The sequence below is a fragment of the Megalopta genalis genome, chromosome 2, assembly GCF_051020955.1.
Source record: "Megalopta genalis isolate 19385.01 chromosome 2, iyMegGena1_principal, whole genome shotgun sequence".
Classification (NCBI taxonomy): Eukaryota; Metazoa; Arthropoda; class Insecta; order Hymenoptera; family Halictidae; genus Megalopta; species Megalopta genalis.
The window spans coordinates 18,109,167-18,123,307 of NC_135014.1; the positions used below are offsets into that span (position 1 = coordinate 18,109,167).

Consider the following 14,141-nt stretch of genomic DNA (forward strand, 5'->3'; position numbering starts at 1 on the left):
GTAGCCGGCTCGACTCGGACGGTAATGAATTCCTCGCCGATGCGTTCAATTTAGCGACGGTGACGAGACACGTAGCTAGAACGCGAAAAGAATGCCAATATCTTCTCGTAAAAACTCGAAGAATTCGGGAACGCCGAATTCTTGGCGCCTGCACGTCCGACGGAGAGCACCGCGTCCCGGCATCCGGGCTACGCTGCTTCTCTTTCTCTCTTTGTTTCCCGCTTTTCTTTTATTTCCCTTCTTTCTTTCGTTTGTCGTTCGCCCGCGCGTCGTTTCACCATCGTTTCTAGTCCCCGCGCAATAATTTCGAGTCGCCCCGCTTCCTCGGACCGCTCCTCGGACCGAGGCGGGCATACGTAATCAGTGCACTAAAATTATTCCGGGTCCATTCAGCAGGAATCCGGTGGCATTTTTCCAATTTTCGTTTCCCACGAGGGTTTCCGTCGCCGGATATTCCACGACGACGCCGACCGACGCGTCCACCGCACGCTTCCTCATTAGCGCCCCGTTTAATTTCTGCGCCGCGCCGCGGAGCAGAGCGGAGCAGAGCGGAGCAGAGCGGAGCAGAGCGCCTCGCGCCTATCGAAATTCAATTTTCCAGCGAACCGAGGAGCGCCGTTGGTCCAGCTTTTTTTGCGGCACAGGAATTCGAACCGGTTCCGGCGAATTAGCGTCTCCCGCCTTGGATTTTCTCGTCGATATCGTGTCTTGTCGGCCCGAAACGAGCTGCTAAAGCGCCTTTATTTACGAGCTTCTCGGAGCAGAGAAACCGAAAAACGGTTCACGCCGAGCGACGTCGCGACGGGCTGCTTGAAAGTATTCCACCCCGGCAAAAAGCCATTTTTCAAGTTTCGTAATCGAACACCTTCCCCGCGGACTGCGAGCGGGAGAGAATCCGAATTTATTAAGGCCGACGTCTAGACAACGTTGCAGTCGAGGCGAATTTAGACTTTGCACATTGGACGTGCGTCCGTTGATGGATTCATGGTGAATATGAAAGATGAAAGTGCTCATTGTCAATGAAATCTCAGTTTCAAATTAATGTCCGGCGACCCGCGGTGTAACGAGCATGTATATCGATGAAAAGATCAGAAATCAATTCTAAATTGAAACAGCTATTGTCTTAATACTATTTGTTATATACTATTAGTCATATTTATATTCGGTAAATTTAAGTTTTAACAGAATTTTCGACGATAAGATAATTCATGAAATATGTTGACAAGTAATATAATATTAGGTCTACCGGAAAGTTCTGTCCGTTTAAGAAATGAAAGGAAATGATAGATTTTTCATAAATTTAGTAATATTTATATTGTACAATATAATTTCCGTCGTTACTTGTGACCTCTTGCCAGAGTGATGGCAATTTGTGAGCAACATTTTTCAAAAATGTATGTCTCACATGAACATGTGCATATCTATTGAAATTTGTAATGACATTATCGGACAGAACTTTCCGGTAGACCTAATAATTAATATATTACATTGTATATACATTTTTTGATATATTCAAACAATAAGAATTATGAATTTATGACAGAAATTAATAGGTCAAATACAAAATTGTAAGGTCGTTAGAAGAATTTTGGGATATCGTTGCATTATTTTCAGCTTGCAATTATTAAAGGAAGGAAGACATTTTCAACTAATTCATGTTTCTTACAGTTAACTAGAACAATTTTTATTTTGCACGAAGGTGCGTAGTACTAGTAATTATAAATGTATATTCAGCTTGATAAAAATGAGCCGTTTATTTTGAAAGTGGCATAAGCCACTTTACCGTAATGAAAAGTGGTGATTTTTTAATGTTTATGCGAAATTATTTATACCGAGAAAAATATCAGTATCCTGGGATAACAAATACAAGTAAATCTTCTCGAAAGTTAGCATCCATATTTTTAAACGTGTTAAAAAACGCAAACCCTTAAATATATCGACTTAAAAGCAAAGTGACTTATGCCACTTTCAAAACAAACGGCTCAAATATTGTTGAATTTCGGCACAATGGTCGATATTAATTACATATTGACATTTTAAAAGAAAAAAGCGAGCGATCTCACCCGGAATTACCCTACTGGATTCATTAAATTCAGCCGTTCGTCTGCTGGCCGAAGCTGAAGTGACGCAGTGTTGGACCCCTTGGCAATGAATTCTTAACAAAGTTCGACTCTAACAGGGGGCGAAAGAACTGTTAAACGAAAACTCGTTCGCCTTAATAGGCGAGGCTCGATAATAAGCGTGATCAACGAGGGCACCGGCTCGTAAAGCGGTCCGGCGAAGTCGACCGCGTAAATATTAACCCCCGAGTTAAAGCGTCCAGAGAGTGGATTCGGGGAATTTATGTCGCCGAACTGCGAATCGCGGATCGCGGCTATTAGAATGAGCTATGCCGCGGCGTGGGCCGAGATAAAACTAAATCACGCGTATTGCTATTTACGACTCGAGTTTTCCGCGGATCGGGGGTGTTCTTGCCCACGAGAAAAAGGCGGAGGGGTACCAGCGATCGTTGATAATCCGGGAACTGTTCAGAAATTCATTTATTCGCCGCGCGTTTCGGAGAGAATTCAACGCAACAGAAGCAATTCAACGTGGCGTTGCAATTTCCATCATTTGCGTTCTTAATAACTTCGTATCGATTATTCTGCTGCAAGTTTTTCGTTCGTTGTCGCAACCGTTGGACAGTTTCGACGAGTATGCTATCGCGTATAAAATGAAATTGAACAAAATAAAATTTCTTCGATGTAAGAATCGGTCTCAACCAGTTCCTCTTAAAGATATTTTTTTATATTTGACATAACCAGTTCCTCTTAAAGATATTTAATTTGACCGATAGTTACATTGAAGAAATTTTATTTTATTCAACCATTTTTACAATAACAGAACAAAAACATATCATATTTAGATTGACAAAGAATCAACGCGTATCAGCAAATTAGGTATCCTGTAAGAATGGTCAATCGCACTAAATCTCTTGAAATTGGTAATGATGTTAAAGAAATTAAGTGATTTAAACTTTTCGATATTTTTCAAAGCTACCTTTAAATTCTTAAAACGATATAAAATAAATCAAAATAATAATAGATGTCACAGTCAAGTTGATACTTGACATCTCTTCTCTGGTACTATCTTAATAAGTATATATAATAATATAATAATATATATAATAAAATATATTATATATAATGTAATAAAATAATAATAAATAATATAATAATATATATAATAAAATAATAATAAATAATATAATAATATAAATTATTATATAAGTATATATAATATATATAAGTATATATAACTTTATATATGTTTATTACAATGTACTAGTCAAAATAAAAATATTCGTTTCTATGAACATTGATCTTTTTTTTTGCGGCCCAAGTTAAGCATTGTTTCATTTGGCCCAATTAAAACAACCGCTGACAGAGATACTGCGTTCGAAAGTTCGAATCCTAAATTCTGCAGCAGCGAAACGAACGGTACAGTTCGAAGAAGTTGTTCCCGCGGAAAGTATCTAGAACAGATTTAAGAGGGAAATGTCTTTTGCAACTGGAATCGATGTAAAACGTGTCTATATCTCGGAGTCCTTAACTTGGGAAGTTGCCACCCCGTATAGATAAAGGATATAGCGATCGATTTTCCATGATACGGACATCAAGCCGTATTCCTCGATGAACCGGGAAGAAATCGCCGCTTTGTCGACTTCGGAGCGATTCCGAACAATTTATGTCCGGCCCGCGGGATTTAGTGGATGCGCATTATTCGACTCGGATCCCCGGTTATCGGGGTTCGAAAGGAGGTTGAGTCGAGACGGTCGCAATTCCATTTACGCGAATGCCGGCACGGGGTTCGACCCTCGAAAGGTAAGGTTCGTTATAAATACGTCCTGTTCGAAAATAGATCTCGGCCCGCTGCAACTGCAAACCGCGAATCGTTCGACGCTTGCCGAATACTTGGACACTTAGCCGCGTCGCCTCGCTTCTCGCTTGTCCGATCGAATGGATCATCGGCGATAAAAGCGGCTCGGCTCGGCTCGACTCGTCACGATTGGACACGGCCCGGCCAATGCACTTTCATAGGTCCGAAATTGCTCGCCGCGAAATTCCACGGATCCGTTTGAAACGCGAGCATTCCCGAGCCCGGTGTGATCCATGACCGCAACATCATGATCCAACAAAGATCCGCAATCCGAGATCGCACCGGCCGAGAGCTCGCGACATCTTTGTTTCTTCCGTTTATGTGTTTGAGCGGCCGGTGCCGTGCGTCGGAGAGTGTTCTTAAAAAGCTTTTAGAGCCAAGAATTTCTTCTTTGCCGCGGATCCGCTGATACTCGCGCGGCCTAGATACCTTTTCGGTGTCGGATGCACGTTTCCGGTTGTCGACGAGGATGGACCACTCTGCTACGGGGAAAATTGTGTCGCGAACCATTAAGCTCCGCGGGATTCACGACGATTTTCTGAACAATGTGTACGCATCGCGTTCAGAATGTTCCAGAATCGACGAAGAATTCGATCGAAGATTGCGCGGAGATCAAATTCCAGTGTCCAACGTACGTCTTTTGTCCACAAACGGAGACCTTGAAGCGTTCGGTTAGAGACTTTGTGAGATGCGAGAACGCATTTTCCTCCGAATTTTGCTAATTAGAATCTCTTTCGTACTGAACTCGATTAATTGAGAAATTCGAAACTGGCAGATCTCCATATTTTGAAGGAAATTAGGTCCTCGTTTCGCTAGAAAGTTCACGCGAATCATATCGACTGGTAGGACGAAGAAATTTCCAATGAAAGATTGCGATTTATACAATTGTAATATAAATAAACGCGATTCGCTCTAATAGGAGCTCTCATGAGGCGATTATGAAAATGGGACATGCAGCGCCATCTCTTGAAACTCCGTGTTTCTTTCTGCCTTACACATTTCGTGTCGCGATCAATATTACCGATAGTTCATGAAAAATAGGAACGTTAGCAAGAAGCGAATATCCAGTATGTAGTATGCATATAGTATGTATATAGTATATATATAATAGTATGTATAATATAATATATAATAGTATGTATAATATAATATATAATAGTATGTATAATATAATATATAATAGTATATATAGTATAATATATAATAGTATGTAGTATGTATATGTATAGTATGTATGTATGTATGTATGTATATGTAATAGTATATATAATAGTATGTATATGGAATAGTAATATGTGTGGTATATGTAATAGTATATATAATAGTATTATTATATTAGTTAATCTTCTCCTGAGGATATTTTATTTTATGGTTATTTACCACCTTAAAGCAAGTGTTTATGTAATCTCATAAAGCTTAATGGAATTATAAATCTGTATGTTGTGTCAAACGTGTACCGTTACAAGTGCCTACCGACACCGCAACATCAAATATATCAGATGTATCTGTTCGTAATAGAACTACTACTACTACACTGCTACAAATCCAAACTCAGATGCACCATCAACTTTTCAGAGCACATCTCCATCATCCTCCAATGCAGTGATAATTATTTTTAATATAATAATTTTTTATTGAAATCAATGAATTATTTTAATTCTACATTGTTACCATTATTTGATATGTAATTACATTAGGTCAACAAAACTATAAAGGTACGCTTGAAACGTATGTAAGGAATTCTTCATTGGATTATAGAATTCAGCCAAAAGAGGCTTGCTGTATTCGCGTACGTCGTCTCTGAACTTAATGCACGTTAGAATAATCAGTATTAGCAATAATTTACTAGAATTTATAAAAAAGGAGAGTTTTTGATCATTTATCTTGCTGGGTTCCAAATATTAAACTTGTATCATTCTTATGCAATTTGTTCAAGATTATTGCAAGGCAAGACAACATACATTTCCACATTTTCTCATATCGAATCAATAATCGAAAGGGTAGCAATAATATCGAAATTAAGCACTAGTGTAGACGTTTAACATGGCCCCATTTTCTAATAGGAATCAAGTTACATTATGGAGCGTCTCGGCAAACGGAATAAACATAAACATTGATACAAATTAATCTTAATAATAAGTTACCGATCGTGTTTCAATGGTTATAAGATTTCTACTCTATCGATTTCCTCCCTTCTACATAATTTGACATTTATTTACTCAATCACAGTTATGTTATTCGTTTGGCAAATATCATTTATGCATAACAAGTATTTTATCCATCGAATGCCGAGAAACATCAAAAACAAAATTAAGTAAACATTCGCTGATTTACCGATTGTGCTTCGATGCTAGTAAGATTTCTATTCTATCGATATCTTCATTTTTACATGATTTCATATTTATTTTCTCGATCACAGTTATGTTATTTGTTTTGCAAACATCATTTATGCATAAGAAGTAATTATTCGTCAACTGTGTAAAAATATATTAGATCTTTTAAAACACAGCACTTTTAATACGTAACGTTACACAAAATAATTTAAACGCTATAATAAGTCACGATAAAATAAAATAATAAATTAATTTTCATTACGATAGAATACAATATTAAGTTAAATATATAATAAATACTCTGCACGTGCAATTCGACGTCAATCAGTTTGCGAAGATTGGTGCGCCCTTGAAGGTAGGGGTAGAATCGTGTCGCCAACGGATAATGAACCCTGACGAAAAACTTGTGTCTCCGAAGACACTCCTCTAGGAGACAGCATCCTGGGCATCGGGTCCCGAGCCTTGATCTTCCCACGATGTCGCTTTCGAAGCGGACTCGTAGGCTCGAATTGTGAGAATCCTAAACGCATTTGCCTCTGCGGTGAGCTATCTAGAATGTCTCTGGAACGTTTTCCAGGTCTCTGTGTGAACGCGGTAAGAAACTGCGACACTGGAACGGACGCGTCTGATTTCGAGGGAGACACTTGTCCCCTTTCAATATTCCGGGACATCGTCATAGCTGCGTATGGTAAAAACAATGTCGAGTTAGATTAAAACCATCCTTCTGCAAATTGTATTTCTACAAAATGACAATGATCTACCTACCAGAGATACTGTTCACGACAGACTTCACTGCGTTAGCTACCGTATAAAAAAGTCCCGCGGAGCTCGCACTGTCGCCGCTGCTATTCGACGAAGTAGAATCACTCCTGATGACTTCGATCGTTCTGTTTGACGTCGAATAAGACTCCTGGCTCGTAATGTTGTAATACGTATCGACGGTGCCCGTTGTACAACTGCAACCAGGAGAACTATGGCCGCTGTCGCACTGTTTGGAAGTGATGCATTCCAGTTTCTTCAAGCCAGTGTTTATAAGATCGCTGGTGGAATAGATGGAACTGTTCTCCACGACCATCATCACCACCACCCTCGTCGAACCAGGGGATTTATTAACACTCGCGCTGCCTCTGTTCGGACTGCAATTTTCTTTCTGTATATTCTTCGCGTTCTCTTCGCAAACCTGCATCCGCGAGTCGGATATGGTATCGCAGGCCTCGAAGTACTCTTCGTTTTCGGTAACGTTAACGTTACTGCGGGTACTAAACTCCGAGGTAGACTCGTACTGATCCGAGAATCGTACTTTCTTCGAAGAATCCGATCGCCTCCCCTGGAAGTTATTCACCGTCTCGCCTTCGACACCGGTCAGCTCCATGTCCTCGACCGCATGATTCACGCTGGAATGCACGTTCGAATTGTGTTCTTCCTGTTCCTTCATGACGCCCAGCTTTCTGGAGTTGCTTTTAGGAAGCACAGAGTCCGTGTTGCTACGACTCACTGATCGGAAAGGCGTTTCCTTGTGCGAACCTGAAGACGGAAAGCTCGCGTAGTTGCTGGCGGTACTGTCCCGGAAGTCGCTGTGAATCTGACTCTTCAACGACGGGGAGTTCGTCTTCGGTGTTTTCAAGGAGAAATCTGGAACTATCGGGGTCTTTAAATCCAGCTTGATCTTCTGTCCGATCACCATGGGGGTGCTAGTATTCCTGTACAACTCCGGAGGTGAGGTCAAGGACGCGAAGTTCCCGTTGTACTCGTTTTCCTTTCCATCGATCAACGGCGGCGTTCTCAGCTCGGACTTTTGGCCCGAAACCAGATTGTGCCGATGTCGAGACTTCCACCACTTGCAGGTGCCTTTATTGTTATGAAACAGAAATTTAAAGAAATGTATACTTAGATTCTGACCAAGTGTTTTACTTAGTGTGCTTAGAAGTGATTTGCTTGTTTTGAATCATGACAATTACCAAACGACTCCAGGTCTTTGCTCTGCTTGAATAATTCCCCGCAAAGAGTGCAATGCAGTGGCATATGAGCGGCCGCTATATGACAAAGCAGCGATTTATCTTCGAGCGTCTGTAATGGAAATTTCTGGATCGTGCACAGCGGACATTTCAACTCCTCCTCTGAATGTTTTTTCTTCTGATGTCGTTCTCGACATTGGATGCAACAGAACACCTTCTTACACACGCAACAAACCCGGCTTGCCTGTTGAATGACAAATTTTCACTTAGTTAGAGATCCCGTAGGTTCGAAACTTTAATTATAACTTTCGATAAATACCTCAACTGACGGCATGTTTCGACTAGGTCACCTCACTGAGCCGATTCAATGTTTACCGTTTCATATTAACTAAGTTAATAGCGCCGTGTACCGAGTTGTACCTGTACTAATAGCAATTTGAAGAAGATGATTCCAGTCGATGGCAGAATTTGAAGTTGATCAATATGAGCCGTTTATTTTGAAAGTGGCATAAGTCACTTTGTTTTTAAGTCGATACATTTAAGGGTTCGCGTTTTAACACGTTTCAAAATATGGATGCTAACTTTCGAGAAGATTTACTTGTATCTGTTGTCTCAGGATACTGATATTTTTCTCAGTATAAATAATTTCGTATAAACGTTAAAAAATCACCACTTTTCATTACGGTAAAGTGACTTTATGCCACTTTCAAAATAAACGGCTCATATTAATTATGAATAGACAAAAGTGTCGTAGAAATTATCAGTTATATTTATTTCTGTATTTGTGGGCTGTTAAGTTCGATTACGAGCTCGGTAGGAGGTATAAAATCCAACCGAAAAGGAAGGGGTGGATCAAGTATGCGAATTATTCGACGTTCAATTGCTATAACAGAAAACTGGATAATTTGCCTCTACGTTTATTACGATAATCAGTATACAGCGGGGATCTTTGAGTCTTACAAATTCTCACTAGAACAATGTGTGCTGAAAACGACGGCGCTTGAACAGAGCGAAGTACATACATATATAAAGAGCGCGATAAAAACGTGTAGAAAACACGTCACGGTGTGACAAAGATGTTGGATAATATTCTAATATATATATTAGATATTATTATTATTATTTTATATATATATATATATATATATATATATATATAGATATTATTATTATTATTATTATATTATTATTATATTATATATTATTATATTATATATTAGATATTAGATATTCATTCGAGAAGTGGTAATGTCGATGCCCGAATAAAATACAATTTTCTACATAGCCCACACTCACAAACAACACGGCAATTTCCTTATATTCCTAGTTTCGTTGTAGATTGCAGATAAAAATTTGTATTAAACGTTTTGGAATTGTTTCATATAGTTTTTTAATCTTTCTTGCCGATAAATTGTTCCAATCCTCAATAACTCTTGACTTTAATTCTCTAAAACTCCGAGTTTGAGAATTGTTTTGTAACTAATTACTACATTAAATGTGCAGTCCCTTTAAGAGAATATGAATGCAAGTCTCAGCTTTGTTTTCAAATTTTTTATAGTAAAAATCGTATAAAATTGCGAAATTGTTCGTTACTTTCGAAACTCCTTCTCGTACAGTAGAATATTGATTGCTGACCGTCCCAGTTAACAAGTACTGGGATGGTTGAATTAACAAAATTTTGTAGATTCATAAAGTAGAAACCATCATAATTGTAGAAATGATCGTCGTTTCAAGACGTTGGCGAATACGCTGGACTGCGTGGTCGAGAATCCCACAGGGTAAAAAGTATAAGTCGAATATCGCGCCGAGTGCTTCAGATGCAACACCCAAGCATACGGATGCGCGAAAAGAATGAGTCTGCAAGCATGGTAAAGTGGGACGAGCTAAATTGGTCGTCGGTGTGACTTGTTTCGCTTGCAGTTTTCTCTGTTTTCTTCGTGATGGCAGCACTATTTTGTGCCAACCAATTCGTGAAGAAGCAGTGTTGTCTCTACCTACTCTAAGCCGGTTGCCTCCGCATCGGTTTACTGTGTCGAGACATTACTGTAGTATTGCATCATTCATATATTGATATGTTTTCATCAAATTGTGACATATAGTGGTCAGTGTTTGTTACCCGTGACAAATTTTTGTGATCTGTTTGTGTCATAAAGTTGTGAAAACTACTTCTTCGAGCGGAGGAACTTCTGTGATACAATTTGTGAAGAATAGTTCAAGTGAGTGAAAGAAAAATAGTATTGTTCACGGTCGTGGTTACCTTAACCTGTGATGATTGCATTCGAGGTGACTAGTATTGCCACATTAATATATACCAAATAATTTAAAAGAATTTCTTCTTTAATTGTTGTACTCTTATAATTTATTTCAAAATGTTTATTCTACAAAAGAAGGTTTATGTCATAATAAGATTTGTATGATGTAGGTGGTCTTATCACAATAGTTATTGTTTCTGGAGAAATAAAGATGCCATGCTGGTATTACGAGAAGAAGGAGCTAAGAAATACTCCGTCTATTCAAGATGGAATCGATTATGAGACTGAATGTAGATATCGAAAAGAGGGAGCAAGATTTATCATCGACACTGGAACAAAAATGGACTTGGGTTATAATACTATGGCCACTGGTGTTGTTTATTTTCATCGATTTTATATGTTTCATTCGTTCAAGAACTTTCCAAGATATGTAAGTAACTCCTGTTATTTTTAGTCATGTGATTAAGTAGATCAATTATGTTGAATTGGTGACCTGCAAGACATTCCTTTCTCTTTGCTGTTATATTGAACATCTCTCTTCATGTATATTATAATCTGAAAAATATCACATTTATATAAATGTAGTGATGATTGGAAAAGAAGGAGTTGGTCTACTGCCAATGGTCAGATTTTAATAGATTAATATAAGAATATCTCGTAGGTCATAGTTTAACCATGTGTAAAGTAAAGAATTGTATCTTTACTTCTAATGTTTTTTAGGTGACTGCTTGCTGCTGCTTATTTCTTGCTGGGAAAGTAGAAGAAACACCAAAAAAGTGTAAAGATATCATAAAGACTGCTAAAACTTTGTTGACAGACCAAAAATTCATGACATTTGGAGAAGATCCTAAAGTCAGTTTTTTTTCTTTAATTAATTATTTTTCCAGTTACTTTGCAAATGGTATGCAACAATTGATATATATTATTCTTTTGTAGGAAGAAGTCATGACATTGGAAAGGATTTTATTACAAACCATTAAATTTGACCTCCAAGTTGAACATCCATATAGCTACTTATTGAAATATGCCAAATGCCTTAGAGGTAATCAGTGCAACTTCTTCAATTCTACAGGATATTTCAAACTAAATTCCACAAATTGTTTTTAAGAATACACTTTGTTTGAACCACTTTGTATAAAGCTAGGGGTAAAGCAGCATACTCAAAATTTAAATGTTACAGGTGACAGAAATAAGTTACAAAAAATGGTCCAAATGGCTTGGACGTTTGTAAACGATAGGTAAAAATTAAATGCATATTATGTTCAAATTTGTTAAAACTAGTACATTGAGATTTCTCTTTCTTATAGTTTATGTACCACATTGTCTTTGCAATGGGAACCAGAAATAATAGCTGTAGCCCTCATGTATTTAGCGGGAAAGCTCAGTAAGTTTGAAGTTGTAGATTGGAATGGAAGGCAACCGAAACATTTACGATGGTGGGACATGTTTGTTGAAGATGTTACTATGGATCTTTTAGAAGGTACTCAAATTTATATTTCTTATGTACTTAAATTTATGTAATCCTGAGTATGTTTACACATATATATTTGTTTTGTTTATAGATATATGCCATCAAGTATTAGATTTGTATTCACAAGCCAATAACACGAAGCCACCAGATTCACCACCAATGACACCATCTAATGAACCATGTAGAGATAGAGCTATAGTGCCACCTCCTACTGATTCAGCATCTACTACTCCAAATGGTATGCATAGTTCATATTCATAAAAAACTGTTTATTTCTTAATAGATGGCATCTAAAATCTTTGCAAACCAAGACCTATTTTTTAATGTATTAATATTTTGTTACACTTACACCAGGGAAGTCTGCTAAAGTTGAAGTACCTGCAGTCTCCGCGAACGGATGTCCAACAACAGATGCTACGGAAACAATGAAACCAATGGACGTTCCGCCGCATTTTCCAACGTATCCAGCTAATTTTGCGCCGAATAATACAAACTATCCGCCAGCGTTTCCTCCAGCAAATGTTTCAATACCTCCACCCCCTGTGAACGCTATGAATCATATTGTTCCTCCTATGCACCATATTGGATCATCTGGTCCCATTAGGCCTGCACCACCAGCTCCTACTACAACGCAACCACCGTTCCAACCCTATCCTTATCCTACAAATGCATCATATTTCCCTCCTAGTAATCCTGTACCACAAACGCCTACACCGCGAACATACTATCCCCCACAGCCTTAACACATGGAACATTGTACCAAAAATATAATTTTTACCGATGTAAGTGTTACTATTACGATTAAAATTAGTATATCGAAGGAGTACTGATAAGCCTTGTAAATATTGTAAATATGTAAGGTTTGCTATCAACATTAGTATTTCAATAAAACATTTATATCATTAACGTCTGGTTTACATATAGAGATTTCCTTTATTAAAGAAGCCCTTTCCAGCAAATGAAACATCGTTGATTGTACAATCCATAGTTGTAAATAATTTTATAAGAGGCTCTGCCGACACTGAGTCTAACACAAAATTGTCTGTATATAAAATATACAAAACTGACGGTAGGTCCATAAATTCTGCGTATGATAAAACTGAGTAAAGAAATACAATATCATTAAAAATTGCCTAAAAATCTACGTTAAAAATCTATGTTAATTGACAACTCACCTCCTGCTGTAACTCCGAATATAATGTTTGGTTGCTCCAAAAGAGGCTCTTTCAAACTACAAACACTCTGCCCATTCTTTGAAACTAACATTCTCAAAAAGGCGGGTACAACTGGTCTGTCTTTACATTTAAAGTGTGAAATGTGACGAGACGTTATACTAATAGTGCTTTTTGTGTTTAAAAAAATTTCAGACATCTAACAAAGTTATAAAAATCAATAGTAGAGAATAGTTATATGAATATTACAATTAACTGAATATGTACCTTATCGACCAATTTGCCGGAGAATTTCACATCAAATCGTGGCGACACATCACATAAATATATTCCATTATTAACTTGATAAATTATGCAGATTTTTGTTTTGTTCTTATCTTCCACAAGGCATGCTTCTTCTGTACTTTGACACAAACATTCTCTAGAAAAATCTATAATTACATTGTAAATATTAGAATTCGTTCTTGTACTTATATACAGTTATTGAATCAGAATTGACGTTATAATAAGTACTTTGGTAGTACTCGAATAGTAATTTTAGGCTATCGTAAACATTTATATCACAAGTATGTACGTCATTACCGGCAAACGTAAAAGTATATTTACCAATTAACATTTCTCCTTCAACAATAATTAATGTGTCAATTTGAGCCGGTTTTTCTTGCAACCATCGAACAGAAAATTCGCTAAAAAATATTTCACCAAATGTTATTTGTAATCTAAAATATATTCACATTGAAGAGGTTATAAACTTGATATATTTAACTTACGGTTCATTAATCGCAATTTCATTTGATTCATTTTCATCTTCTTCGTCCCAAAACGCTCGAGAAACTGGAAACACCACTTCACCAAAAAAACTCACCATTTTTATTAATAAAATTAACAACAATTACTGTAAAATGAAATCGAGTTACATAGCTCGTACTGCTTTGTCATGCCGCTTCATTACACGCCAGTGCAAGTGTATACATTACAAATGATAGAATGGATGACGATGACGATCAAAGTTCAAGAACGGAAGAGGACTCTGTGATCAC

General features: G+C 37.6%; 3 protein-coding genes across 4 annotated transcripts; 1 reads left to right on the top strand and 2 right to left on the bottom strand.

Moving 5' to 3' along the window:
• Positions 1 to 6,070: 6,070 nt before the first annotated feature.
• On the bottom strand, positions 6,071 to 8,680 carry LOC117219241 (uncharacterized). The gene is made up of 4 exons (XM_033468220.2): positions 8,526 to 8,680; positions 8,210 to 8,450; positions 7,017 to 8,099; positions 6,071 to 6,930 (listed from the first exon to the last, which is right to left on the bottom strand). Exons 1-4 carry the CDS (start codon positions 8,538 to 8,540, stop codon positions 6,572 to 6,574), a joined length of 1,698 nt encoding a protein of 565 aa, XP_033324111.2. The 5' UTR covers positions 8,541 to 8,680; the 3' UTR covers positions 6,071 to 6,571.
• Positions 8,681 to 10,226: 1,546 nt separating this feature from the next.
• On the top strand, positions 10,227 to 12,835 carry CycK (cyclin K). Of its 2 annotated transcripts, none has more exons than XM_033468276.2 (8): positions 10,227 to 10,422; positions 10,629 to 10,888; positions 11,179 to 11,310; positions 11,395 to 11,500; positions 11,639 to 11,696; positions 11,766 to 11,938; positions 12,021 to 12,167; positions 12,284 to 12,835. In XM_033468276.2, the coding sequence occupies exons 2-8, from the start codon at positions 10,670 to 10,672 to the stop codon at positions 12,670 to 12,672; spliced, it is 1,224 nt and encodes a 407-aa protein (XP_033324167.1). In that variant the 5' UTR covers positions 10,227 to 10,422; positions 10,629 to 10,669; the 3' UTR covers positions 12,673 to 12,835. The 2 variants fall into 2 exon arrangements, with proteins under 2 accessions (XP_033324167.1, XP_033324166.1); XM_033468275.2 differs by having other exon boundaries at positions 10,228 to 10,489.
• Positions 12,836 to 12,837: 2 nt separating this feature from the next.
• PSMG1 (Proteasome assembly chaperone 1) lies at positions 12,838 to 14,077 on the bottom strand. Its single transcript, XM_033468277.2, has 5 exons — positions 13,872 to 14,077; positions 13,708 to 13,787; positions 13,369 to 13,532; positions 13,105 to 13,300; positions 12,838 to 13,028 (listed from the first exon to the last, which is right to left on the bottom strand). Exons 1-5 carry the CDS (start codon positions 13,967 to 13,969, stop codon positions 12,844 to 12,846), a joined length of 723 nt encoding a protein of 240 aa, XP_033324168.2. The 5' UTR covers positions 13,970 to 14,077; the 3' UTR covers positions 12,838 to 12,843.
• Positions 14,078 to 14,141: the final 64 nt, after the last annotated feature.